The 26,913-nt window shown below is 40.0% G+C and overlaps 1 protein-coding gene and 1 long non-coding RNA gene across 3 annotated transcripts in view; one reads left to right on the forward strand and one right to left on the reverse strand.

Annotated features, from left to right (window-relative positions):
• The window catches only part of pex5la (peroxisomal biogenesis factor 5-like a), a 116,159-nt gene that overhangs the window by 34,672 nt on the left and 54,574 nt on the right, over positions 1-26,913 (forward strand). The window contains exons 1-2 of one of the 2 annotated variants that reach the window (XM_037114267.1): positions 16,427-16,709; positions 18,329-18,433. In XM_037114267.1, the coding sequence (XP_036970162.1) occupies positions 16,653-16,709; positions 18,329-18,433 (162 nt within the window). In that variant the 5' untranslated portion in view covers positions 16,427-16,652. Of the gene's footprint in view, positions 1-16,426; positions 16,710-18,328; positions 18,434-26,913 lie in introns of those variants that run through there. The other variant, XM_037114268.1, reaches the window with a different exon arrangement.
• On the reverse strand, positions 14,221-16,205 carry LOC119028379. The gene is made up of 4 exons (XR_005077696.1): positions 16,095-16,205; positions 15,009-15,043; positions 14,838-14,922; positions 14,221-14,653 (listed from the first exon to the last, which is right to left on the reverse strand). It is a non-coding gene; the product is annotated as an uncharacterized LOC119028379 (long non-coding RNA).

The following is a 26,913-nucleotide window of genomic DNA, read 5'->3' on the forward strand; positions in this document are numbered from 1 at the left end:
GTTCAACAAAATGATTAGAATTCATCCTCAGGGGAGCATGAATGTCTGTCAGAAATACAGAGTCCAATACAGAATCCATCTAAGAGGTGTTGAGGTATTTTAGGACGAAAGTGGTGTACCATCAGACCAACCCACACTATCAAATAACATTTGATAGCTTGGGTTCTAAATTCTAAATGAAAATGGGAAAAAAGGGAAATAAATTAAGATCATTTTCAACTTGCAAAACTTTGATAAAACAAAGGTAGAAATGTGAAGAAAGTCGGCTGAAATTTGATCTGGCTCTGCCCTCCCCCTCATTCTTCTCCCTTATAGGTTAATTATAGTGAGAGATTTGCGGCAGCATTTCAGCAGCAGCGAAGACAAAGCACTCTTACAGAACTATAATCTCAGCTTCTTTTATTACCCCTCCAGCTGGTGGCTGTGCTGCTGCTGCTGCTGCTGATGCATGAATTACAACTCCAAGTTCAGCACTGACAGGAGCCCTGCAGGTCTTCCCGGGCGCTGATGAGGGGAATGGACGAGTTGGGTCAGCTAATGGTGGTTGAGGTCAAGCACCTTTTCTTGAAATAGATGAGGTGAATAGGAGAGACTGTGTGATGTTTTATGATTAAAAATGCTCCTCTTTGATCACAGCAGCACGGACAATGTCAGGATGAATTCATTCATTCATTAGTTTCTTTTAGTCCTCGCGGGTTGTTTCTGTCCATCAGGCTCCTCTCTATCAAATCATTACTTTTTTTTTGTTTGGCCTCTGACTCATGACAGATGTAAACTGAGATCTGCATCAGACTTGATCCTACTTGATCCAAACCTGTCTGCTTTCAGTGGAGTCAAATCAGACAGATGAGTTTCTTTAATTTTTTTTTAGAAATGATTGAGTCACGCTAGGTTCTCAACTCTAGACAGACAGTGTTGTCCTCACAAAATTATTAAAGCTGATTGATTAGATGATTAGATAATCCCAGTTGAAACACAAAATCTTATCTTACCATATCGTACTTCCCAACATGTTTCTGAAATAAACAAGAACCTTGTAGATTATCATTCATGGGATGTTGCACCATGGGGGCCAATAGTACCAGCGTCATTACCTGACTGAAGGGGCCGGTATACTCCTTCAGAGGTGCTCATCTGATGGTCTGATACTTCACACTGTGATTGGCCGGTTGTGAGCGGGAGCAAGCGTTTGAACTTCTCTCTTTTTCCAATCTTGACATTTTTTTTCTGCATTTATACATGTGAACAGCCGACACATCACAATGAATGTCTTCCAAGAAAGCCTGTGTTAAAATGTGTGCCCCTGTCCCCATATTCAAAGGTCTCCCCCCTCTCTCTGGCTTCTCACTTTGCCTTCCTGTGTGACTTTAAAGAAAAGCTTTGATTTTCCACACCATAACTTTCCCTAAATTTTCATTATGCTTGAGAAGTCCTCTTTTAGGCTGTATGGGGTCCGTTATAGCATTTCTGAAACAACTTACAAATTTCAACCTGAATATGGCGTTTTCAGCACCATCTTTTCCTGACTTTTCCAGGCTGCAAGAGAAAAAGCCGGTGAAATCCCTCAAAGCCATGAGATTAATCATATGTCAAGGTGTCCATCTGATAGTTGTTAAGATGTGTCGCAGAGAAAAGTAAAAAATGTGAACCTCATAGTGACACTAGAGGAAAAGTCAGATCAACCCCAACCTCAGTAGATCCTTCGAGTATAATGGAAGTCTGTACCAAGTGATTTTAAAAGTAGCTGTAAGGTTTTGTGTAAATCCATGGAATAGTTGTTGAAATATTTCATTTTGAACCAAAGTGGTAGACCAACAAAATGGCAGTGCCAACCCTGGAGCCACACAGCTAAATAAGCTGACTGAATAGTAACAAATTTAAAGCCAAAAAAGTGTGAGCTTCTGAAATTTGGCTGTTCACATTTGCAGATCGGCTAGTAAAACTGTGTCTTTTTGAGCTTGTTGAAGATAGAATACTGAGACACTCAATAATTAATTCATTGATAAAAACAAACAAAAAATAGGGGGCGGCCTAAAACCATCAACAGTGTATGAATTACCGCTTCATAAACAGGCTACATGAAAACAACACACCTGCTCTTTGAGACATTCAGAGCAGGTGTGTTGTTTAAAATAAAACGTGCCCGCGCTGCATATCATTAGTCTTGGCCGACAGAGTGCAGCGAGAAGCAAATTCACATGAGGAATTGCTGAATTGCTGTTATTTCACGAGATCGCCACTTCCCTCAGAAACCCACAGATGGCCGGTGTGTTTGTGGTCTGTAGCTACTGTACGAAGAATGATTAAGAGGAGGACTGACTCACTGATGTTTGCTTCACAGCTGAAATGGAGACTCTGCTTATGTCAGGCTGTGCTGTTGGGTCATTTGGCCTTCTGGGAAATGAACAATACACTCAATATAATAACACCGTATCAGCCAGTGCACCCTTTAGAAGGCTTTCATTAAGTATTGTCATAATGCAGGGGAGAAAATAAGCATTTTTTTTTAAAATGCATGTTTTGCTCTTTTGATCTTTTCTGTGGGGGTACTGCAGTTTTTTCATCCCGATGCTAACCCATCTCTTTTCAGAGTAGGCTGTACTCTGGCCAGTTATGTTAGCAAGGGGTGGGCATGTCAGTATTCAGACTGTCATCATTCACATTGTTAATCAGAAAACAACTTAATTTAAAGATGTATGCATGAAGTAATGATTTATTGCTGGTATTCAACTTCAATTGCCAAAATGTTTTTTTACACGAGTTCCTATCTATATAAGCTGCTAGTTCAGCATAGGTCCAAATCGGCAAACAGGATGTGAGAGCATCCAGTGGCCTTTACAGTTGAGCAAACTCAGGCTGTATCATGTTGAATAAGGTGTCGATGAGGGTTTCTCATTGTTTCAGGAAATACTTTGGAAGGGAGTTCAGTTTAGGTGCAGACCTGCTGGAATTAGCCTTGCTTGAGCTTACTTGTGTTCTTTTGAAAAGTTAATTCTATCTAGTCACCAAAACCAGCCTGGACTGCTTGTTTGTCTGGTGTAGATTATAAAGGGACCCCACCACCTATACTATTATTCCACTTCATAGTAAGTTTGTGGCGCTAACATTTTTTTTCTGTTTCTTAAAACTATCAGCAAGTCTTCCTGCTGAGCATCAAAAGTTGATTCTCTCCATATTTTCTCTGTCCTCTTTATTGATAACCTTTTTAAAATGAGTTTATTCCTTTTATTCTCCTGCTGACTGCAAATCATTAGATTTTTCTGTCACTGGCGTCTCTTCCACATAAAAACTAAAATGGCACTAAGTGGAGCGCATACCAGCACCAAGGCCCAACAGAACCCTTTAATTCAATCAAGCCTAATTCAATATAAATTCAAACATTTTCCCATCCCATTCGCTGATAGATACCAGGCTCCTAAATAGGCCATATTTGTTTCATCAGCATCCATAAATTACTCCCCGAGAAATTAATGAAAAGTGAGTCTTTTTGTGGATCTGCATCAGAAGTTCATGGAGTCTGTTCTGGGCCGAGATCAGTTCTCCATCCCAGATTTTTGTGAATCTGTTTGGTATTTTTTTCAGTTACCTGGCTTACAAACCATGAAACAAATGAGGCAACAAGGGAGCCTCTAACCTTGACCGTGACCACAAACACAAGTGATGACCTGATGCACAATGAGGCTGGAGCAGTGTCGTGGCAGAGAAAGGTCACGGTGTCTAACATTAGAGTGAGGGGTCCAGATGGCACTGGGGAAAGAGCAGAGGGGAAATGAGCTTTGTTTTGTAAGGAACGAACAGTTACATGTTGCATGTTGTGCAGCTGTAAGGAAGGAGCACCTCTCGAGACCTTACCTGAGGCTAATCAGAGGACAACCACCTCGGGATGTGTGATTTTTTTCGTTGTAGCAAGCTGTATGGAATTTTTTTAGCTGGATAACATGCGTCTTGCGTAATATCCCTCTTGTTATTACAGCTGCATTGACAGGGAGCCATTCTCCCAGGTCGAACTTAATAAACTTGTCAATCAAAAAGAGGTACACTCCGTATCTCGAAGCTATTTCTGATGTGTCATTTGCACCTATTCAAACTGGGTAAAAGAACAGCAGGGACATGCTGAGGAGCTCTTAATGTGTGGAGCTGATGGCAAGGTGACAAAAGGAGCTTGTGTGTGCGATATTCAAAAAGCTTTAATGATAAACAGATGACAGCAGGACTTACAAGGCAGATATGTGTTGACTATTCGGTCATGGCCGCTCACATGAAACCCTGTTCCCTGTTCCCTGTTCCCTGTTCCCTGCGGCTGACATGATCATAAAGAAGCACCGCTGGTTCTCCCAAAACGGGATCAGAGCTGCAAGCTGTGGACAGACTTTATCATTCAATCTCACTCCTGCAACGGTGGACATGAGGAGTAATTTAAAGAGTCCAAAGAAAGAATCGATCTTCTCCTGCTCAGAAGAGGAGTGGAAGTCAAAACAAAGCTGCTGCCATGGTGCCTGCTGGTAAAGTCGTCTCTAGAGAACCCATCCACCTTCAGGGGGGTGAGAGGAAAGAAGAGCATGTTGGGAGAACAGAAAGCACAGCAGACCATCTGAGTAGGTGTGAACACGAGCTTGACACTTACGAAAGTGACACTTTTGCAAAGTAAAACACAGCACTGAAGCCATATGGACCCCAGGAATGCTTCTTTGGAAATATTATCATACATATGGATGATTGATAGCTTAATTTATTTTAAATACCATTATGTTTTCCTTTCTTTGACTACAGATGTTGTTCCTACAGTCAGATGCCCTACGTATACTGCTAGCGTGAGTTACACAATATAAAACATGTTAATATATGCAGTTCTAATGAGAAATGGGAATGCATTATCCACTACTCAGAGTGCCCAACCAGGCACACTTGAAGCCCCAGCAAAATCCTTGTGTTTTTTTCTTGCCAAATCGGATTCCAGCTAATGAAATGTTCAGCCGCCAAGAAACATCTCATGTGAGTACTCCGACCGGGAGGAGCCCGAAGCTGTCTTTAATGAATGCCACCGGCCACTTTCTACACCAGTACCGGCCGCTTCCTGGGCCGTTTCTGTCACAAGTGCCTTCAGTCAAGTGGATACAGCGTCCAGTGTGCATACATATTAATGATTCAAACATACATCCTCGGGTGTAGGAAGCCCCGTTGTTCAGATCCTCACACAGCCTCAGTTGAAATTGACATGCTTTTTACACGCTCTGTGATCCAGCGTTAATGTTTCATGAGCAGCAGCCTGTGTTTCATGTTCACGTTTCAGCGTGAGCCGACAGTATCCGCTGGGATTATACACTCACACTCGCTAGCATCCTGGTGGGTTAACATACGTATGTTGAGGTTCGTCAGCCTGCTGGTATTCTAACAATGTGCACCCCTGTTTCAGTTCACACTTGCATAAGACAGGTGATCTTCTCGCAGTGTCCTCCTGACCCTCTGACCTTTGACCCACAGTCATATCTCAACCAAAGACCAAAGGCAGCTCAAACAGCTTTAAACTTTAAACTCTTTGCCTTGGATCTTTCTGTTTTTGAACTTTTGCATTCCCCTACCAAAGACTACCTTCATCACACTTTGTTTGAACTTTCAAACTCTCTGGACACTTTCTGTCTGACTACACGTGACTGTACCTTTGAAGTGTTAACCCCTGTACACTGGACACTGGAGCATCGGCTTTAAAGTATATGTGTGTCTCGGGCCGATCCATGTTTTGGTATGTATTGATTTGACAAAACAGTTTCCATTTACTCATTTGTTTCTCGAGCTTTTGACTGGTGAGTTAATAGAAAGAAATGATCTATGGATAGATTATAAGATATAAACTGTGATGGCATAAGAAATTTTATTTTGCATTCCAGCGATTATTCTTTTAGTTCAGGGTTAGAAAATGTCTGGAATCATCGATTTCTGCATTTTTATTTTTATTTTTTTACTGTTCTACTGGGCCTGCTGTTGAATTACTTGGCAGACTGAATTCTATTTCAACCAAAAAAAAGGAAAAGACAAATTTGATTGCCTGAGCTTTATTGTTAATTCATGTGAATCATTCTTGATTACCCTAATCAAGTCAAGTTCAAGTCTGCCATGCACCTTTCAAGCAAACAACAATCTGTGTACTATAAGCTCACTTGGTGACATATTTAAGTGTTTAAAAATCTTAATTGCAGAACAACAATATCCATAATAAGGGGTCTCATACAACACCAGACATCCAGTTAAAGTGGATATTTTTATCTGTTAATTTTGTTCCTGTTCTGAATTCAATAATTGTTTGTCTGTAGTCACAAATGTTAAACTACTGTCCTGTGTACCGTACATGTGTACAATGTAAGGCCCCATTTTCAGCTAATGTGTGGATCCAAAACAACCATTTCACACCAACAGTAAATTATTTATTTTCACACAATGGGTCTTATAATCCATTGTCGCCTTTTTAATGAATATGCAGAGTATTGATTAATATTTTTTGGTTATAATAAAAAAAAGCTATGAGGTTCTTAACACCAGCCAACAGTGTGTGACCAGATTAAAGAGCAGTGATGGCAGGTGTCCAGATGTTTTTGTGCACCACACCAGTGATGAACCGCACCGCACACTGCACTCACTGCTCAACAGAATGAGATGTTAGCTCTACTGGGGAGATGTACACTTTTAAAACCTAACTGCCTTTTAAAAGGTCAGAATGGCACTGAGATGCTGTGCAAGTCACGCACTGTTACTTTGCTCTGAAGATCAGTTTTTATTTTTAGAAGTTACTGGCCTATCAGACAGCTATTTGTTGATGTTTTTATGAAAACAGATATTTAACACTTCTAATAGGGTTGTTTATTTGTATGTGAGAAAGTTTCCTGTTCTAAACTTTCCTCTGACGGCCCGAGGTTTAAACTGGCATCCGTGTAAAGTGCGTGCTACAGCCTCATATCCTTACATATCATCTGATGTAACACAGTTTTCCCTTAAGTAACTGTTTTGTAAGTGTTAAAAACATTTGCACATCAGCCTTATCTTGCATTCAAAGTTGCATAAATTGGAAATGTTGTTTTAGGTTGTTTGGTTGGCTGTTTGGTTGGTTGTTGAGTTGTTTCTTTGGTTGGTTGGTTGGTTGGTTGGTTGGTTGGTACCTCTGGAACTAGTGGGTTTGAATATGTTTTATTTAATATTCGATCAGCTTAATTAAATGAAAGAGGACTTTTGTGCCTTGACAGAGGTATGCACTCTACTGAGTGCCATTCTAGTTTGGCCATATTTTGGGTGAACTAGAACTAGACCTGGGGTGGATGAAACCTATCTTTGTTGTAAATGTTTCTCTCTGAATTGAATACTGGATTAGCCAATATAGATTGGTGAATACTGATTTATAAGTTAAACTGCCAGTTGTTTTTTTAATCAAGAAAGATTGTGGAAAATTGTTGATATTTCAGTTATAGCTTCTTGTTGATGGTCTAGCTGTGTTTAGACATACCTTTCATTCAACTTACAAGTGTTTTTATAAACTTTATATACTTATATATCATTTATACTCATCTCTGTATTGCCTATCTTTGGGTTGAAACTGAATGGTCGCCCACACCTGTCATCATCAGCCTATTCTTATATGAATTGTATTGCTGTTGGGACAATTTCTAAACTTTTGGCCTGACAGAGATACGATTGCGATCAAAATCTTGTGTATTTAGTTACATTTGTGGAGTCAGTGCTGATCTCCAAAGAGGCTTAAATGTGATCTGCATCTGTCAACATCCCTAATGAAAAAAGTCAATTGTTGACCATGGCACCTTTCCAGGATTGTCAGCGTGAAAACAGCAGCGGCCAGTGGCACCTCAGCCATAGCAACCAGTAGCTCGCTGCAGTGATTCTTAATGGTGTGAACTCAGACGTGTGTTTGTGGGCCATAATAGTCTGGCACACACTAGACGGCTTGATGCCTTTGCACTGATTTCTGTTTAAGCCATATTTGCTCAGCTGTCCTCGGGAGCGGCAGCCTGTAAACCCACAGGGACGCTTTTCCACCATCTATCCCCATTATATAGCATTACAGTCCTCTGCCTTTCCCAGAGTGTCACTTCATTATTTGTGAAACCTCTGTCGTGGCAGATCTTCTATATAATGAAATATATTCAGTTGTGCTGCGCAGAAATTAGGTTTACAGAGAATCAGTGGAATAATTATTTCCCTGTTCATAAATCTAGGAGTGGAGGAGTTACTGTGGATGTCATTAATTAAGTACTGGCTAATAAATCTGGGGCTGTTTGTAAGATAAGCATTGTCAGATTTGCCGTAAGTTAACAAGTTATTTGCTGCAGATAATAGTTTTTTCAGCCATGTGTAAAAATAACAGCTTGTCAGTGGATTCTGGTTTTATAGTTGGTCCTATGGGCTCTATTAAATTTAGTGCGCATCCTGCTGACATTCACAACAGAGCAAGGTTGAACAGTTTTTCAACATAATCCTTCCTGTTTGTTTTAAGCTGCTATATGAGATACCAGGAAGTCAGTGTTACAAAAAAGGGTATACAAAAGTCACACCCTTCCTTAAAGGGACCCCATATCAAAACTCCTCAAGATAATGTTGTCGTGAGCTGTTGCATGTAGCTACAATTTTCTTTCCACCAAACTACACTGTATCACCATGCTGAAGAGTGGATGCACTCTTCCCTCTGCACAGCTATATGGTCGGCGTTATCATATACATTAGTTCCTACATTCAAATGCACACACAACAATGTCTGTGGATTCGCTTGAGTGAGGGAAAATTATCCATCCATCCATCCATCCATTATCTGTACATTATACAGATATATACACCAGTGCTGATGTGTTTACATGAAACACAGCTGGTTAGAATGCATGACTCTTCTGTATCAATAGGAGAGGTGTGTGAATGATTTAGATTCCGCCACATAATGAAAAGATTATAGTTGTTTGTTGTTAAGTCTATGAAGACTACCCACATAATCATCAGTCAGATAAGGCCACTGTGGCTCAGGAGGTCGAGCATGTCATTCACTAATCAGAAGGTCTGTGCTTCGATCTCTGCTGCATGGCGAACTATCCTTGGGCAAGATACTGAACCCCAAATTGCTCTTAATGAGCTAGTGCCATCAGAGTATGTCTGTGTGTGTGAATGGTTGAATGTGACAACTGTTGTTCAGTGCTTTGGGTGGTCAGTCGACTGGAAACGGCATTAACGTAAGTCTTTCAAATGAAGTTCTTAAGACAGTAGTAACTATTCTGATTTCACGGTACAGAGTCGACAAAACGTAAACAAAGCTGATAAATGCTGACAATCAAAATGTTTCCATGTCTCTCATGAGATGAAGATTAAATGAGATGTCCATCATAGTTGGTATAGAATCTGTGGGTTGCATTTAGAATGTGACACCATGTACACTGAGCTTAATCAAAACAAGCATAAAAATTAACTGCTGCCGTAAATCATGAATTAAACTGTAAAATAAACAACTGTTCAACTTTTTTGTATCATCACTTCTACGAAGGCAATCTGACTGATGTGACACCTGAGTAAGTTGAAGCAAACTTACTAGTATTTGTCTTGGGTCTGATTCACAGCAGAGGCCTGACATGGCCTCCAGTAGTTAAATACTGCAGGTGCAGTAATGCAGCCACAGGGTGGCTTTCAGCAAATCGCCTCAAACCTCTTTTGTTGACCGAGGGATTTAAAGCGTCACCAAAGCTTAAATCCATACAGACCTGTCTGTCACAGTACTGTGGCAGACACTGCTGACAGGCAAACACTTTTAACACAGATCACCAGCTAAATGCTGCTGTCCAGCTTCTCGCAATGTGTGCAAATTAAATAAGCTGAATCAGAAGTGACTGGAGCGTTTTCAGTCAAATACCTTTCATGTATTTTATTGTATTTCTTAATGACTTTATTTTAATTAAAGCTTCAGGCACATAATGTTATCTCACTCTTGAGTAGATGAGCCAATTTATGCTATTCGAGTACATAGAACATCAAACACAGTGTCACAGAATATTTTATTTGATGGTTATCTTTTTATTCTGCTATTCTCCAGTCTTCCAAAATTTTGGTTGGATTACGTTGAACAAAGCAAACGAATAAAGCCTGATGTTTTAAATAGCAATACTTAAACATTTTGGAAAATATGCTTATTCCATTTCCTGCTGAAAGTTAGATGACAAGATTGCTACCACTTCCATGACTGTACAGTAAATCTGAAACACACCAGCAGCAGTGGGTTAGCTTAGCTTTGCACAAAGAATGAACACAATTGGAAACAGCTCACCTAGTTTTGTTCAAAACTTGTCTTCTTCAAAGGGCAATTTGTGATGCACAGCCAGAATTGAACTTATTTGTTGATGTTGAAGATTTTTATGTATTGAGCCACTCCAGTGTCATCACACAACTTTGTACCGCAAGATGTGAGCTTGTAAGCTTTAGCTGGGAGTAATACAACTAGAGAATCTGCTGCTTAGATTAATGAGAAAACACAATAAAGTCACTAAGGGACAGGATTTGAACCAGTGAGCTTCCAATCTGTAGCAACCTGCTCTACCAGCTGAGCTACAGCCAACCCTGATATAATATGATGAATTAAGATACAATGTGTTACACAGTGAGCTTTAGAGGTGCTGTTGGGCTGATTCTATTACCAAGGCGAGGCTAGCTGTTTCCTGTTTTCATTCTTTGTGCTCTGCTAAGCTAACCAGCTGCTGGCTCATCTTCATATTTACCACACGGACTTGTGAGTGATATCAGTCGTGTCTTCTAACTTTCTGCAAGAACGCAATTGAGTTTCTTTCCCCAAATGTCGAAAAGTTTCTCCAACGTGCCATCGTGCATATACATGTGCGTCACTTGTTTGTTTCTTGAAAACAACCCCAAGGAAAGTTGTTTACTAACTTTGGCTGCCTTTAGCACCATGATAAATATTTTCCCATGCAACTTCATGCTGCATTTGAGGACATTATTTGCACACAAGAGACAATTAAAAACCAACAACTTTGCTGCAGTCTCCCATGCCTCTAATTAGCTCTGTGGCCTTAATTGCACTTTTGTTATGGAGAAAAAAAGGTAGCCAAGGAATCAAAAAACCCGATTAGAGATGAGTATTAAATCCGCCGTGCAGTTTTTCAGGGTTATAATTATATTCACATTAGAATAGATGCAATTAAATAAGCTAATTTTGCTGAGGGCACCAAAGAACATTACTTCACAAACAAAAACGTGGCTTGCTGTGATCCTGAATGTGCCTTTAAGCTGCCTTGGGCTTTGATGATTGGATCGTGTCTAGTGCTCAGGCATATTTATTGGTCGGCAATGACTTAATGTCACATTTTTCAAGTCTTAATAAACCACTATGGGAACATGAGTGGGTACTAAATATACCCTCAGGACACCAGACGTAGCGTAGAGGGCACTTATTTGTACTAGAACGTAAATTTGTATCAGCTGTCATCGACAAAAAGTCTTTGACGTGACACAGCGGCCAGGTCTATCGCCGTACAGGCCAATACATCCGGACAGTGATGTATGAGCAGCTGTAAGCACAATAAGAATGAATTATTTTTCGAGACCACAGCAGGTTGCAGTTTTCTGTGACACATTATGTGTGCTGCCATCCATTCATTATAAGAAGCAATCCCCATAAAGTGTGTGAGAGCCAATAAACAGTGGCAGGAAATGTCACGCTGATAGAAAACCTCCTCATGAGCCACTTCAGTTGAAATGGAAGCAATAAAATTGAAGACCCTCGGTAACATTTATAGGTATTAGCATAGCTTAGCCAGAATATTACCACTATTGGGAGTGGGTTATTGGTTTTAATATCTGGAGTGTTAAGGATCTTATAACGCACTGAGCCTCAGCACCAGACTGAGTCACCCACAGTGTGTGTGTGTGTGTGTGTGTGTCCGTGATTACATGTGTCTGACTCTGCATAAGTTTCAATGTGAGTGTACATGTGTGTTTGTGAGGGTTAATACTGGTATTTCCTACCAGCAGAGCCAGCAGAAACACAATTATCAGCCTGTTTGTTGCTGAAAAACAAATCTGCGTCCCTCACAGTGAACAGAGTGGCACAGCTGAGGTTCTAGATCTGATGGCACACTGTTATGCTGTTACTTGTTTTTGGTATAAAGCTGCTCTTTCCCGGTTGTTTCTGAAGCTTCTTGGCTTGTAACCCCGTAAAACACAGCACTGCCTGCTTGCATATGTATGACCAGTTGTGAGCGACCAGAGAGAGTCATTTACAAAAAAAATAAGGCACAGACTGGAGAAAAGCCTATGTAGCAGAATGTATTTTTTTCTGATCTCCAACCTTGTTGTATTTCTGTTTAAAGGCAGTGCTGTCAAATAATCCATTATTATTAAATCGATATATCTCTTTAGATTAAAGCAACATTATATGACTTATTTGCTTTAAAATAACAGCTTTGTCCCAACAAATAGGAAGATGACATTGTGGTTGAATGCTTTATTAAATCAAATCAAACCAAATTAGACCAAATTAAATGAGCATATTAATATTTACAACATGGGATGTGGAAATCAGTCACTTGTGTTTGATGTGCATGGGTGAAGTTTCTAGTGCGAGCCGCAACTTGGCTGCTTTTGCACATCTGGCCATCCTAAATTTACACTTCTGATTGTGCTTGTGCCCTTTTTTTAAGTGATTGTTAAGGTTGTCACGGCTTCAAATTTCAAATAAAAAAATCGATCAAATGAGCATTCCTTTTCAAATATCCAAATCAGCTGTGGCATCAGACAAACAATAACAGTGTGTGTACACACTGCAAAAAGTCGGAGGTTTTGCAGGTGAGCTGTTATTGTGAAGCACCCCACTAGTGTATCTTATTTTGTTTGAAATTAGTTATCGCCATTACATTTAAAATAATGAATTGGCCTGAGTGTGGTACATTACGTCTACTCATAATTAACCGCTGTACAGCAGCTCACTGTAGTGTGTGCTCATCCCTGACTGTGATACATTTCCCATCTGCAGAAAGACATCACAGCTTTTGTTTGTGGTGTCTCTCTGAAGCCACGAGTGCATCACGCACGAGGTCAGAGCACAGCATCACAGCCAGCTGATACAGGAGCATGTGGCCAGCCTGGAGAATAGATTGTCCTCAGTGCAATACAGCAGGGGAACCGATGTGTTCTCCTTATTCAACATTTATACCTGATCTCCGATAATGTATGTGAGACAATATAAACAAATATCTGTTCCTGTGATTTTTTAAATTGATTTTTAAAAAAAATGTTTTATCAGATATGTCTTTTTATCACACTTTTTTGGGGTTTTTTTTTAACCTGTCTGGAACCAGAGTTTTATACTGTATTGAAGGCTGTTATCTCCTGCTGGCTCTAAAATAGATCTTGTAGGGAAGAATCTCCTGTTGTATACTGCAGGACTTAAATGTCACCAGTTGAACATCATAAAACAGATCAACAGCAAGGTGCCCTGACTCTGAGCAGTAAGTAATCCCTCGTGACATTCATCTTTTAAATCAACTATGAAGAATGCGGCAAATGTGCAGTCCAAGATTCATTAGATAAGTGCTTTTTACTCCCACAAAAAAAAAACCCAATCTGCTTGAACCACTACTTTCATTTCATAGACATTGACACGACAACTTAATTTTTTTTTTTCTTTTCCTCTGGTTTCCTTTGTGGAAACATCAGAGCAGACAGTCTTGACAAAGTTGTTCTTGTTCAAACAATCCTAACGCTAAAATTATTTATTTTCTTTACTTAGCAAACCATGTTTAAAATCAATACAATGAAAATTTAATGGAGAATTAATGGAGAGGGGAGTAGTCTTCTGACAAGAGTAGATTATGGAGTGTCACTATAATAAGCCATGATACAGGGACAGGAACCTGTGTTCACCCTTTCATAACAGAGAAGGTTGCTGTTACGCTCCTGTTATGTATCGCGTGTCCAGACTCGACCCTCAAACACAAACATTTCGTCTCTCCTGAAAACAGCATTTCAAGTCCAAAGTGTTTGTTGACACACTTGATTTCGCTGTGTTGAAGCAATGACACGTTAAATTCAATATAGACTATTTCATCATTGTCTTGTGAATGCCACAAAAGATTGTACAATATAGTGAGTCGGCATTAAAAATGTAATTTTACACCTCATTACTCAGAGCCACGTTTGTTCGGATGCAGTGCAGCGCAGGAGAGATTTTAACACCTGTTCAGTTTATTAATACTGTTGACAGAAGCTGAAATGAATAATGTACATAAGAAAAAATATTAACATTGCAAGTGCCAAAGTGGGGTGTAATACGAGGTAACACAAAAACTTAAACGCATAACTAATTGTGGAAGGCACCAGCTAATGTTCATCATGTGTAAACTGTTGGGTGTTGGTATCACAGGTCATCAGATTTGGTTTCAGATGATCTTACACAGAGTTCATGCATTAAAACAAAGAGTTGGTAATCCGATTTTAGAGGTATCTTTTGTTTTGTTTGTAAAAATGTCACAAGGGAGCACAAGATTTTCTTCAGTTGACGCTCAAAATCAAACTTTCTCTCGGCAAGCTCTCGGCAATTTCTTCAATCTTATCAACTCAATCTTTTAAGCCAGGTCACGAGCAGAGATGTGATCACGGTCAGATATGATGCCTGTTGATGTTAAAAAGAATCATCAGGGTTTCATAGTGCAAAACATAAATACTGAGGAATATTTCATGTCAGATTTATTGGCAAATAGATAAACCCACTAATTTCGAGCAGGACAAACAACTCAAACAAGTTTATCATAGCAGATGATATCATTTTTTTTGATTGAAGAGTGCAAGAAAAATACCCCCATGGAGGTAGAGGCGGTGTCTGATGACTCTGCTGAGACTGGTAGGCTGATGAAGCTGATGAAACTAATGAAGCTGGTGAATCTGCGAAGACTCCATGTTGGTGAATCACATTTAAAAATTTGGCAGCGAGATGATAGGCTGACAGTTAAGGTGTGTCTTTTGGATACCTGTGGTTGATGCAGCTGACAGCCCCAGATAATGACTGCAGGTGAGCATAAGTGTGAGAGGAGTGAATGACAGGACAGTATTAAAAAAAAACAGCTGTTTTAAAGACTTAAAACAGGATTATGTAGAAATTAGCATTTTGTGTAACTATGTACAGTTTCTGAGGGCAACACCACTGTCATAAGTTCTGTAACAATTTGTCAGACATAATGTATATGGCAACTACAAACCAAACTGCTGAGTCAGAAGTTTCTCTCTCTCTCTCTTTTTTTTTTTTAGTATTTCTTTTTGCCATAGCATGAAAGAAAAGTTGCTTTTGATTTTCAAGCAATAGATGTGGCTCAAACTCTCTCCAGACTCATGTCACGACAGCTAAATTCTCTGGTTTTAACTTTCCTGTGAAAATCTCATAAAGACTGTGAATCCTCCAGACGAGAGTGCCTGTGCAGAACGACATTTTCCCAGCAAATGCATTAGTTGGGAGTGATCAACGTGCTGTGGCGGCTGGGAGTATGTAAATTAATTTTGTGAGCCTTGAGATAAACAGCAGCATTTATTTCCTCTGCCACCTAATGATTTGATTAAACTGTTTGCATAATGCTGTGGTCAATCTCATCTACTGTGGATAATTTGTTTTTTTTGGTATTTATTCTATCTTGCAAAACAGCCCCGAGGTGACGGGATCCTTAGTCAGAGGCTGCTGGATGAGAGAGGAAAACCATTTAATGAAAATGTGTTACAGTTCTTTCATTAATCTCAGAACACTGAAATCAGATGTTCTTACAGGAAAACAATCATTCATATTTCTATCTTTGGCGGCGTGAAAAGAAGCCTCTATGCTCTCTTATTATCTCTCTCTTATTTTCAGCACATAATTATCTGCTTTTCAAGACTATCAAGTTTCTCAATAGTTATTTATAGCAGTTTTCTGCTAAACGTATCTGTGTTTAGACCTCAGAAAAAGTGAGAGCCACTTAAGCAAAAGTTGACACAAAACAACACGGCAGGCCAGCCAAGACTGTAAACCAACACAAGCTGCCTGCGTGCCTGGTGGAAGACATCCTCGACACTGTTGGCTCGCACGATACCTGCACATACGGCACAGAAGGAGCATTTAGCACTTTTCAGACTGTGTCATCTTCCATTCAGAGAGAGCAAAACAAACTAAAAAAAAACAAAACAACAAACGTTAAGAGCTTTTCTGAATCATTTCTGGCTGTGTTAACGCTGCTTTTGCTCCTGGCATTGTCTTGGCAACGGATGTTGCTCATTTATACTGATTGAGAGTAGAGAGTGGGCGCAGGTGGCTTTGGGGACTTTATTAGGAGCATTAGGCTTTCAAAGGAAGTCTCCCCCAGGGCCCGGCACATGCATTTTGTGACATGATCAGTTGAGGAAATCAGTGAGGGAAATGGCCTAATTCATTTTTCTGGCAAGTGGAAATGTTAAAAGCCCTAATAAGATCCAGCTTAAAGGCCTCCAGCATGGGTTTCATGCTAAGTCTGAACAGGCAGTTTCACTGCAGATGATGGACGGCAGGATCTTCTCTCTGATCAGCAATTTTAGTATCAGGAGTAGGACGAGAAATGTGTGACAATTCAGATTCCGCAACATCTCTGTTCTTAAAATGACTGTTGAGCAAGTGAATGTCTGAGGTGAAAGCCGGTGGTTTTCTGCTGTCGGGTCTCTGCCATAAACTCAAGGTGAGAAGGATGACAATGACCCGGCAGAATCAATTTGACCCATTATGTAATCAATTTGTACTGTTATGTAATGTCGACCTAGCAATTATCGGACGAGTGCTGCACAGTTTTCTTCCTTCGTGAGATGATGTGGGTGGTAGACGGAGAATGGATGTGTACATGCTTGGAGATTACGTTTGGGTACAGTTAGACTGTGATCTTATCACTTCTTGTGACATGGCAGTGAAGGAGTTAACTATTTGGTTTGTTCTTCTGTGTTTGACCAGCAAACTTGTATGAACACCGAACAACAGTCTGAGGAGAAAGTGCAACTTAATAATTTATATTATATTATATTATATTATATTATATTATATTATATTATATTATATTATATATTATATTATATTACAACTGAGAATGTTAAATTTAACAATATGATTCAAGTCAAACTTTAATAAAAGCTGCTAAATGCAAACAGAAGCCCAAAGTGTAGCTGCAATGTGTGCCGCACACGATTCCTATGTCAGTAATTTACCTGACAATTACATTTTAGCATCAGGCATGCTAATTGGTGTATGTAATGTTCTGCTATTCCCCCAGAAGTAACAGTTTAAAACTTGTCGAGCACACATTATCCTTTGCAAAACTGCCATTGCTTCATATTCATGTTTACTGGCGGTCTTCTTCCACACCTTTGTTAAAGCATTACTATATTCCCGTACTAGTTAACACCACTTATGGATCAGGAATATGTATGGACACACTCATATCTTGGAATGCAAGAACATGGAAGCAGGCAGTTTAACAGGTCTGGGACCCACTTTCACAGAGCCTGTTCAAGGCACACAAGTTGTGCCTTTATTACTCCTCAGCAGAAGGCGCGTCACTGTTGGTCTGCCTCTAAGGAGCCATCAAACTTAGCAATAGTGCCCAATGTCCATATGGGACAGGTGTGTGGTATTTAGATGTTGAGTTTTAGACAGCGAGCAGCTAGCAACGGCGAGCAGCTAGCAACAGCGAGCAGCTAGCGACTTACCCTCCAAGCAGAAGACAAGATCAACTGCCATGTAAGATAGACGGTGAATGAACGGTTGAGAAAAAGTCACCAACATGAGCTTTTTTCATCTTCTATTCTTTCACACGTTCTGTGAAAAGTTTCACAGATCAGCTAAGCTTGACAACAGGAGAAATGTCTGCAGTTTAATTTTCAGTACTGAAAGACTTTTAGATCACGTGCCTAACGTAGCTTTACAGTCATCACAACACGATGCACATCATCATCATCTGCCCGGTAGACATGAACATTCACTCGCCATACACTGTACATGATTCTTAGTGTAATAGCGTGGTCTGTGGTAATGAGCTCTGTATGATATTCTGTCTTCATTAGTACTGGATAAATATTGCTGTGGACAGCCATGCTCATCACTGTCCACATTCAACCCTCCACATTGTGCAGTGACCCTCTTTTCATTGCCATAGTCTTGTGGAAATGTCTTCAGTCGATGTTGTGTTACCGTAGACAGCCCCATCATCATAAAGTAAAGTCTGTTCTGTAAGATGCCCTGGACGGGGGCAAAAAGCACTGAGTTGTCCAACTGTCCTGACACAAGTCATTGTTGATCTCACTGTTGTAGGGGAAAGACTCTAGGGCTGCAGATAAGACTGTTGCCATGGTCCTGAAGGAGATACCAAGTAAGGCGTCATCAGAAGGGAAGCCCCTCCTCACAGTGACTACCAAGGTGGGCAGAACCATTTCAGAACCCCTCCCCCCCCTCAGCTTCCCTCCCCCCCCTGCCTCCAAGTGGAGCGTCCTCCTGTGTTGGTCATACTGAACAATAGCAAAGCTTTGAGTGTCCTATAACTGACCTCCACTGTCTACTAACTCATCACTGAAGCCTCATGACTGTTGTGTCTGACATAGAAGCAACGACAATTCATTTCCAGCTGCTCTATGGGGTATAAAACCCTCTTACCACATCACTACATTTACACAAATAGTGTGTAATGATCATACGATCTATAGAGACCGGCCTCAAATTGCTGCCATTACACGTTTTACCCGTTTTTATCTCTTAAATTAGCCTCGGAAAGACTTATTGTGCATACACTACGTAAGGGGGATTAACCACAAGGTCACACAAATTTCCTCCCCCACTCCTAATCAGGTCAGAAAAACCTCCTCATTAACTTTTTACACCTCATAAGCAGCTAATCCTCCGCACCAACAACGTATGACTGCATTTCCAAGATGCTATGCCACACAGCATGGCACTGAGCTACTGATTGAGCTCTGTGTGTGCAAAATTCTGCAGCAAATTACTGTTTACCCGCTGCTGAGCTTTTCACTTCTCTTTTGCTTTTTTTTTTCTAAGTGTGTTATATTTGAATGGAGTCGATGCTCCAGATGCCAATATGAGTTCTCTCGCTCTGTGCTTGATTGCTTTTTTGTACAGTATGTGTGTGCGTTCGCTGCCGTGTGTGTCCTTCTTGTGTATCTGTCTGTGTTTTAATAACCTGTAGCATGCTGCTTTATACTTGTTTGGCGTCCTAATACAATGTCTGGTCTGATAAGCTGTCATGCAACCAAGATAATGCTTCCACTCGAGTGGAAGGGATTTAATTGTGCCTCAGCATTTTTGCTGACGGACGGAAACTGCTGACTTCACACTAACAAGATAAGACTTGTGTATTTTTAAGAATAAAAAAAATGTAAAAAGCAAAAAAAAGTTTTTGTTGTAATAGATAATAATATGAATTACTTAACAAAACTGCCAGTCAGTTAAGACAAACTTCCCCCTAACTTTATTTGTTAATTCCTTGGTGTTTGTCTACTGTATGTCAGTAGGTACAGTAGGTCCTGCAAATTATCATAACTTTTATTCTGCAGTCAACTCAGTGACAGGATCTCTTGATAACAACATAATCATGTACATGTAGTAAACATGTCCACTTTAGTAAACTGTACACAATCTTACAGCACTGTAGCAGTTGAACCATTATCAGAAAAGTATCGGTGAGGCATTTTCCCACAAAATTACACTAATGAGTTCCACGTTTCCATTTATCAAGCTAAATAAACACATGAGGACCTGCTCATGCAGAAATGAACTGCTCAACAAAGTCAAGACTTTCTCTGCCATCTATTAATCAAGTAACAGACTTAATGAAGTGATAAAGCCACTGAACATTCCATTGTTTCATGAGGCGTGTTTTACATTTATATCCTGTAGATATTACCATGGTTATGGTTGTCAGATATCACATCTAACAAATTATGAACTAATTGATTGTAATGGATTTCTTACCAACCTCCTATTAATTTTGCATTTTTCACAAGTTATCTAAAACGTGACAATAGCTACAACAACCACTGACATCAAACCATAAAAACACAAACCAACAGTCCAACCGAACTGGGATTAAACAGCCACATGATCAACGGAAATATGTGTACACAGATGTATAAATCGAATTGCAATGCCAGGCCCTAACTGTGTCATTTGGTATTAAAATCAGTGTTTGTCCTGTAGATTATGCATTAAGTGGCTATTGTACAGCCCGTTTAAGGGTAAAGGTTCTTTCATAGTCATTTTACAACAACAGTGTTGTCAAAGTGAAACAGAGTTTTGACCCTTTAGGCCACATAACAGAATGAAAATAAAAACAAACTATTCTATACAATAGAGTGTTGATGATGAGTTCAGGAGTCTCACAGCTATGGAAAGAAGCTGCTCTGTAGTCTGGTGGTACGGCAGCAGACAATTCTGTATCTTTTGCCAGATGGCAGCAGGGTGAACAGACTGAGGCTCGGGTGGTTGTTACCTTTTAGTATCTTTTGGGCTCTTTGCAGAAGACAGACATTCAACCTTTTCGAAATGAAAAACGCAACAGACTTTTAAGGTTGTCATGATACCACAATTGAACTTCAATACAAAACTAGGATAAAAAACGACACAGGATACCTCTTCTGGCATCATGGCTAGGCGCACAAACACATACCAGCACATTTATAGTAGCGATATCATCAGTGCAGACTGGGGGTGAAAATCTGATTGGTGATTTGTTTTACTTTTAGCTTGAGTACTTTTAATTCTTCAACATTCTTACTTTGTTTTATGATGATACATTTTTGGCATTGAATAAAATGCCTCACAAGAGTGTGTTATCCTAAGAGGCTGTACAATCCCTGTACTCCTTGATTTTTCACGCAAATAATGGGAGTGTGATTAATATGTCCTATGCAGCCCATTACCATCAGACTGCCATTCTAGTAAGATCAACTTAATTAGCATCGAATAGCAGTTGTGCTGATATTAGCATCGAAGCATGGAAATTATCAGGGATAGGGATATTCTTGGGTATTTAGGAGCTACAGAATTTGTTCCAGGCCGTAATGTAACCTGTACTGTACATTTGCTGCCCCAAGACAACTTCCCTGATAGATTTTCCCCTCCACTTTGGTTGATAACGCCTGTCTGCTCTGAGAGCAGCCTCTGTCTCCCTCTCTCTCCCAAGCTCAGCGCCACACAAACCACACACTGCCCTCTTTTTAAAGGAGCCACGCTGCTCTTTTAACCCATATAACCAAGGTTAGAGGATAGTGCTCCCACATTTCAGTATAGTCATACATCTTCTATTTTAGCAAAAGCTTAAATTTAGTGACGTTGAGCATATCATCATCAATATCATCAGGAAAGGACTCATAAAAATACAAATATATATTTTTTTTAAATATCCAGGTGCACTGGAGCGGGCATTTAAACATACCTGAAAATGTGACAATTAACTGTTGCTGTCAAGTGACTGCTCAGAACTGTACAAAACAATGGAGGAACAAACTAGGGATGCCTCCTAAACCTAAAATCTTGATATTGATGACTGCTCAGACCTGCTTGTTTTAGACACTACACTAACTCTCTCATATGGAAGCACAGACACTGGAGTAAGCAGCTGTTGCAAGTCAGCATTGTTTTGCTAAGAGCAGCTGTTAAATATTTTATGCCTAGACAGAATAAAGCAAGAATCAGAAAACGAGAGCAAAAAAAACCAAAACAGATATGGTTGTTTGTCCACCGGTCACATTTTCAAGTCCACAGGTCACATCTTGCGTGGCCAAACCCCCTTTTTGGGGGTGAAACACACACGACATTGAAACAACTGTAGTGTCAAGTGGATCTTGGTGACCGGACCCGAGTCATGATTGCTGTGCTCTCCAGTGGCTGAGGCTGCAGTTTGAGGGGCATCATGTCCCAGCTTGATGTCACTTAGCAAGTGACAGAGGCTAAGTGACAGGCTGTGGCTCCTTACGCCGCATGTCTTGTCAAGTCACGTTTGTTTGTAAAGCCCAGTATCACATGCAATGTCCCAACAGGCTTCATGGACTCAGGGGTCTTGTTTCTCTGAGAAGATGAGAGAAGTACAATAAAAAAATCTCTATCTCACTATCTGTCCATAGCAACAAGGTGAAAAGCCGCGGTTATTAGTTTAACAGTTGTAATTGCTTCGTGCCACTGAGGAGGAGGAGGAGGAGGAGGAGGACTTCTCATGGAAAGATAAAACAGCACTTGAATATGACCCTTAATTTGCAGCTCCAGTATCCATCAATCCAAAGAGTGAATGTTCTGCTAATCACTCGGGATTAATTAGGTCCAAGCCAAGGGGAATAAAAATTGAACATTGCTGCATTTTAGTTCTGGTCCAGTTCCTGTTCACACTGACTTTTTACAAATCAAATCAAGAGGATTAACAATGAAGTCATACAGACTGACAGGAAACTTGTAAATTTGACAGTTTGGGCAACTGTTCAACTCAGCAGTTTACATAGCATTTTAATGCTTTTTGTTTGCTTTTGTATTTATATTATTTGATGTCACAAATATCTTAAGGAGAAATAACTGATTAAAATGCAGATAGGCTACATGTTATGATTAATGACTAATGAGTTCATACTAGAGTCAAGATTTGGGGCCTATCCATATGGGATCACTCTCACACCGTTTACAATGGACTTTAATGAACTGACAAAGTGCTTGAAGTAGGACACAGCGCAGCAAAAATACCTGTGCTGACATGCTCTTATAGGCTACAGATCAATTATAAGATTGCTTCCTGAACAGTTCACAATCAGCAGATTCATTTGTAACAAAGCTTTTGAAATTGTGCCAAATTTACATATCTATATTTAAATATCCCGTGGTTGGTCTACTTGCCTTTACAACAGAAACACCACAGTCCACTCTGAAGGTGACCGAGACCCACCTTTCCAAGCGGTCGTGGTCCGGTTGACTGGTCAGCAGCAGGGCACAGATGGACAGATTGTCAGTTTACAGGTTAGGGTTATGAGAATGAAACCACACTTTATTGGGAACTTGAATGTATTTGGCCTATTGTATATAAGATTGATATATATGAAGGATAAAGCTGGTCATATTCTATATTTATCTTATGGACATCAAATCCCAAGAAAAGACTTAAACCAATGAGTCCATTCTACCAGTAATGTTGTGTAGCCAAAGCGTGATACAATTTATCAATGTCAGCTAACTTTACACTAAATGACATCTTCTTTCATTAGAATAAACATGTGCACAGTCATTTCTTTTGACTCAATACCACATTGTTCTTGTTCTTACAAAATGCCATGTGTATTAATCCAGAGCTAAAAGACAGTACCCAACAAATGCACTATTTACTCCTGTACTCCTGCAAAAAACTAATAAATGAAAAAAAGATATCTGAGATCTGTTATTAAAGACCTGCAGCTGCAGAAGGAATTAATGGGCTTAGGGCCGATTGAAGACAGAGATGGGAGAACTATTGCTTGGTCGGTTTGGTCTTTTCATGGCGTTTGAAGAATATTAGATAATAGAGAATAATGCCAGTCTTATCCTTCAAAAATAGATAGAAGAACATCATGTCCTAACTACACTTTAATTTCCAGTCTTGCAGCCTAAGGCCGAATCATGTAAAACCATTATGATGAGTCAACTAGCTGAACTCAAGTATGGTGGCCCGTGGGAGTACATGGAACAGTTCACTGCCACCCACGATAACAGCTTCGACACAACAGTAATGAGTGAACAACGAGATTTACAAGATATAGAACAATCTGAAAAGCACGATTGAGCATTAAAGAATGCAGATGCTGAAGGTTAAATGTGATATAACTGTTGATCGCAACTGCACATTGGAACCACACATACTGAAAAATGTTGTCCGTAATTATTTTCTCCATAGCCATCCCTGACATAACCTCTCGGTTGGTCTAGTAACTGCTGTAAGTTTTCTGCTTTGATATTTTTAATACACCTCTCTCTTTATGTAGTGTTTTCCATCGTCTCAGCCTCCTCCTGTCCTCACCCAAACCTCTCCGCCTTCAAAGCTCTGACAAGTCTAACTGGTACACAGCTCCCCTAACAGCAAGATCTAAGAGATCTCTTGGAGTCGAGCCCAAGTGGCACAATTAGCTGAAGATTTCCATTACATAATCTTCAAGATTACTCCTTAATGCACTTGTAAACAACATGCCAAAGTGCTTTGCATGGGAGAGGAGCAAATAGGTATAACACAACAGGAGTAAAGGAGAAAAAAGGCAGTAAGGGAAAATGGTAACCTCCTCGTGGTGAGAGTAATGGGTATGCAGTTCAGAAAGCTGCTCTCCTGGGTTAAGAGTAAACATATCAGTGGCGTTTGCATGCAGCCTGCTACCAAAGTGCCTGACGCATCTCCCTAGATGAATGCGGCAGATCTTCTGTCCCCATTTTCTGGATGATTAGAGGAGGAAAATGCAGAGGTCTCATCATCTCAAAGCCATTATTTAAAATTGGCCCCAGTGGCAATAACAGGAAGTGCTTTGAAGAACATCTACAACAATCATGTTGTCTACAGTGCAGTTAGCACAGTTTCCTCCATTAGGAGACGTCCAACAACACAGCCATATCCAATATCCCTACACAGTGTTTCTTCTACCATTGCCTTGGGCCAGTTGAACAAAAACAAAATATTTAATTTCTTTTATTTAACTTATTTGTGTGCATTTGTTGAATTTCAGCTCAGTGTGAGAATCAGCTGTGTTTTGCTGTCATTTAAGTTTCTCACCTCTCCTCTGTTCTGTGTGAAGTGTCGAGGGTGGGGCTGAGCCACTCTACACACAGAGAGCAGAGCAGATGATACAATATCAGTGACAACAATGCATCGCAGTAGTGTAAGTGCAATAAAAGATTCTCATCAGGAGTACTTTATTCAATTGCAACCGGAAGCCTATATCACTACACAATGTTTCTCCTACTATTGCCTTGGGGCAGTTGAAAGAAAAAGAGAGAGATTTATGTTATTTACACAATGTATGTCCATTTCTTTCATTCAGACTTAATGTTGAGTCTTTACTGCATTTTGCTTTCATTCAGATAACAGTCGTTTCTCCCTTCTCCTCTGCTCTGTGTGATTCACCAAGGGCGGGGATTAGCACCTCCACACATAAACACAGAGCAGAACAGAGGAGAACAGAGCAGATGACAGACAGGGGACCTGAAGGTAACTCAAGTTGACGACACCTCGTTGCGTTACTGTAAGAACAATAAAAGCTTTCCAAGACGAGCAGAGAAAAATGGCCGTGGTGTGAATATGGTCAATGGCAGTTGGTCTTGAAAGACTTTTTAAACGTTCTCAGACAACTGTCAACATTTGAATGTTGGCTGTTGTTTAAAGATGTTTGACTGGGGTGCCATATGCTTAAACCAAATTTCATGGTATCCCATCCAACAACTATGGACACATTTCAATAAAAAACACAAACCTGGCATTAGAAGAAAAGTCAGGGGATGGCCAATGTTTCACTGCAAATTATCCAATAGTTGTTGACCTATTTCGTTCAGAACCAAAGTACTGGGCTGACAATCCGACCAAATTGTATCACTCAATAAATCAGTATTTTATAATCCTCTTTACCGAGTCAATTAAGGGCCAAGCTGGTTGCAGTTTATCACAAATAATATTCTTGTTTAACAACTTAACACCATGTCATATTTTCTGAGCTACACCGCTGACATTCAGTCATCAACATGACTCAGCAGAGCTCTCTGTCAATATCTCTCATTATTCTCTAAAAACCTCAAGACACTTTAATGAATTGAATGTATCACTTGAAGATTATGGTAAAATATCCTGCCTGCTGCTCCTTTGACAGCGCTGACCTTCAGTCAATCAGTCACAACACCAAAAAACAGTGACTCTGCAGGGAAGACTTCAGCCTGCGTTCAGAGGACATTTTTATTGGTCGATAAAATACAGAGTGGAGAAATCCAAGGTCATCTATCGTTAGGGGAGTTTTCACACAGACTACAGAGGATTTATCAGTGCACCTCTATCTAAAGCAGACATTAACTCCTGCATGTCCCTAATAGATACTCTGCAGGCATCGCAAACATTGTTATTCACTGACTGATGTTTCTCTGGTTATCATTCACTCAGCCACTGCAAGCATGTGCATTTATGAATGTCATTTACATTGTTAAGAGATTCTTCTCATCCAGGCCTCTGGTTCCATGCATCCACTGGGTGTTTAAAGACTTTCCTATATGTATACAGCACAGTTTGCGTTCATGTTGCATGGACTGGTCGGCTGAGAGGCTATTTGGATGAAGCTACAGCAGTTTCAGTGGTGACTTTCATACGGAAGAAACTTTTATGTTTTTTGTTATGATCTATAATGTAGATAGTAGAGTAGATAGTTAAGTAAGTTTCTGCAATACCACAGATAGATTCAAAGTCAGCATGTCTTTATGTTGCAACTTTATGTTTATTTAGGTTCAATTTTCTATTTCTCCCTTGTCATAATGCTGTGTCCGTACTCTGCTAAGGTTTAGGCACGAAAACCACTTAGTCGGAGTTAAGAGATCATCATGGTTCGGCATAAAATACCTGTTTTGCCCACGATCACAGATAGAAAAATTTTTTGCCACAGAAATGGCTGGAGATGTCCCCAGGTGTCCTTAAAAATATCCAGTATCCAGTATCCAATATTCAATTGCAGCTGGACATTTGTCAGCCTTGTTGGCTGTAATATCGCCACCACCATCATGTCCACCTCCTGATGTGACAGTCAGCTAACAATCATACAGTTTGAACATGATATGCCACCTTACAATGTCAAACGTCAACTTAGGGTGTATCTGTGGTTTGCAGAAACGTTAACTGCTAACATTACATCCTGGTTACTTTG

This window comes from Acanthopagrus latus, chromosome 11 (genome assembly GCF_904848185.1).
Source record: "Acanthopagrus latus isolate v.2019 chromosome 11, fAcaLat1.1, whole genome shotgun sequence".
NCBI lineage: Eukaryota > Metazoa > Chordata > Actinopteri > Spariformes > Sparidae > Acanthopagrus > Acanthopagrus latus.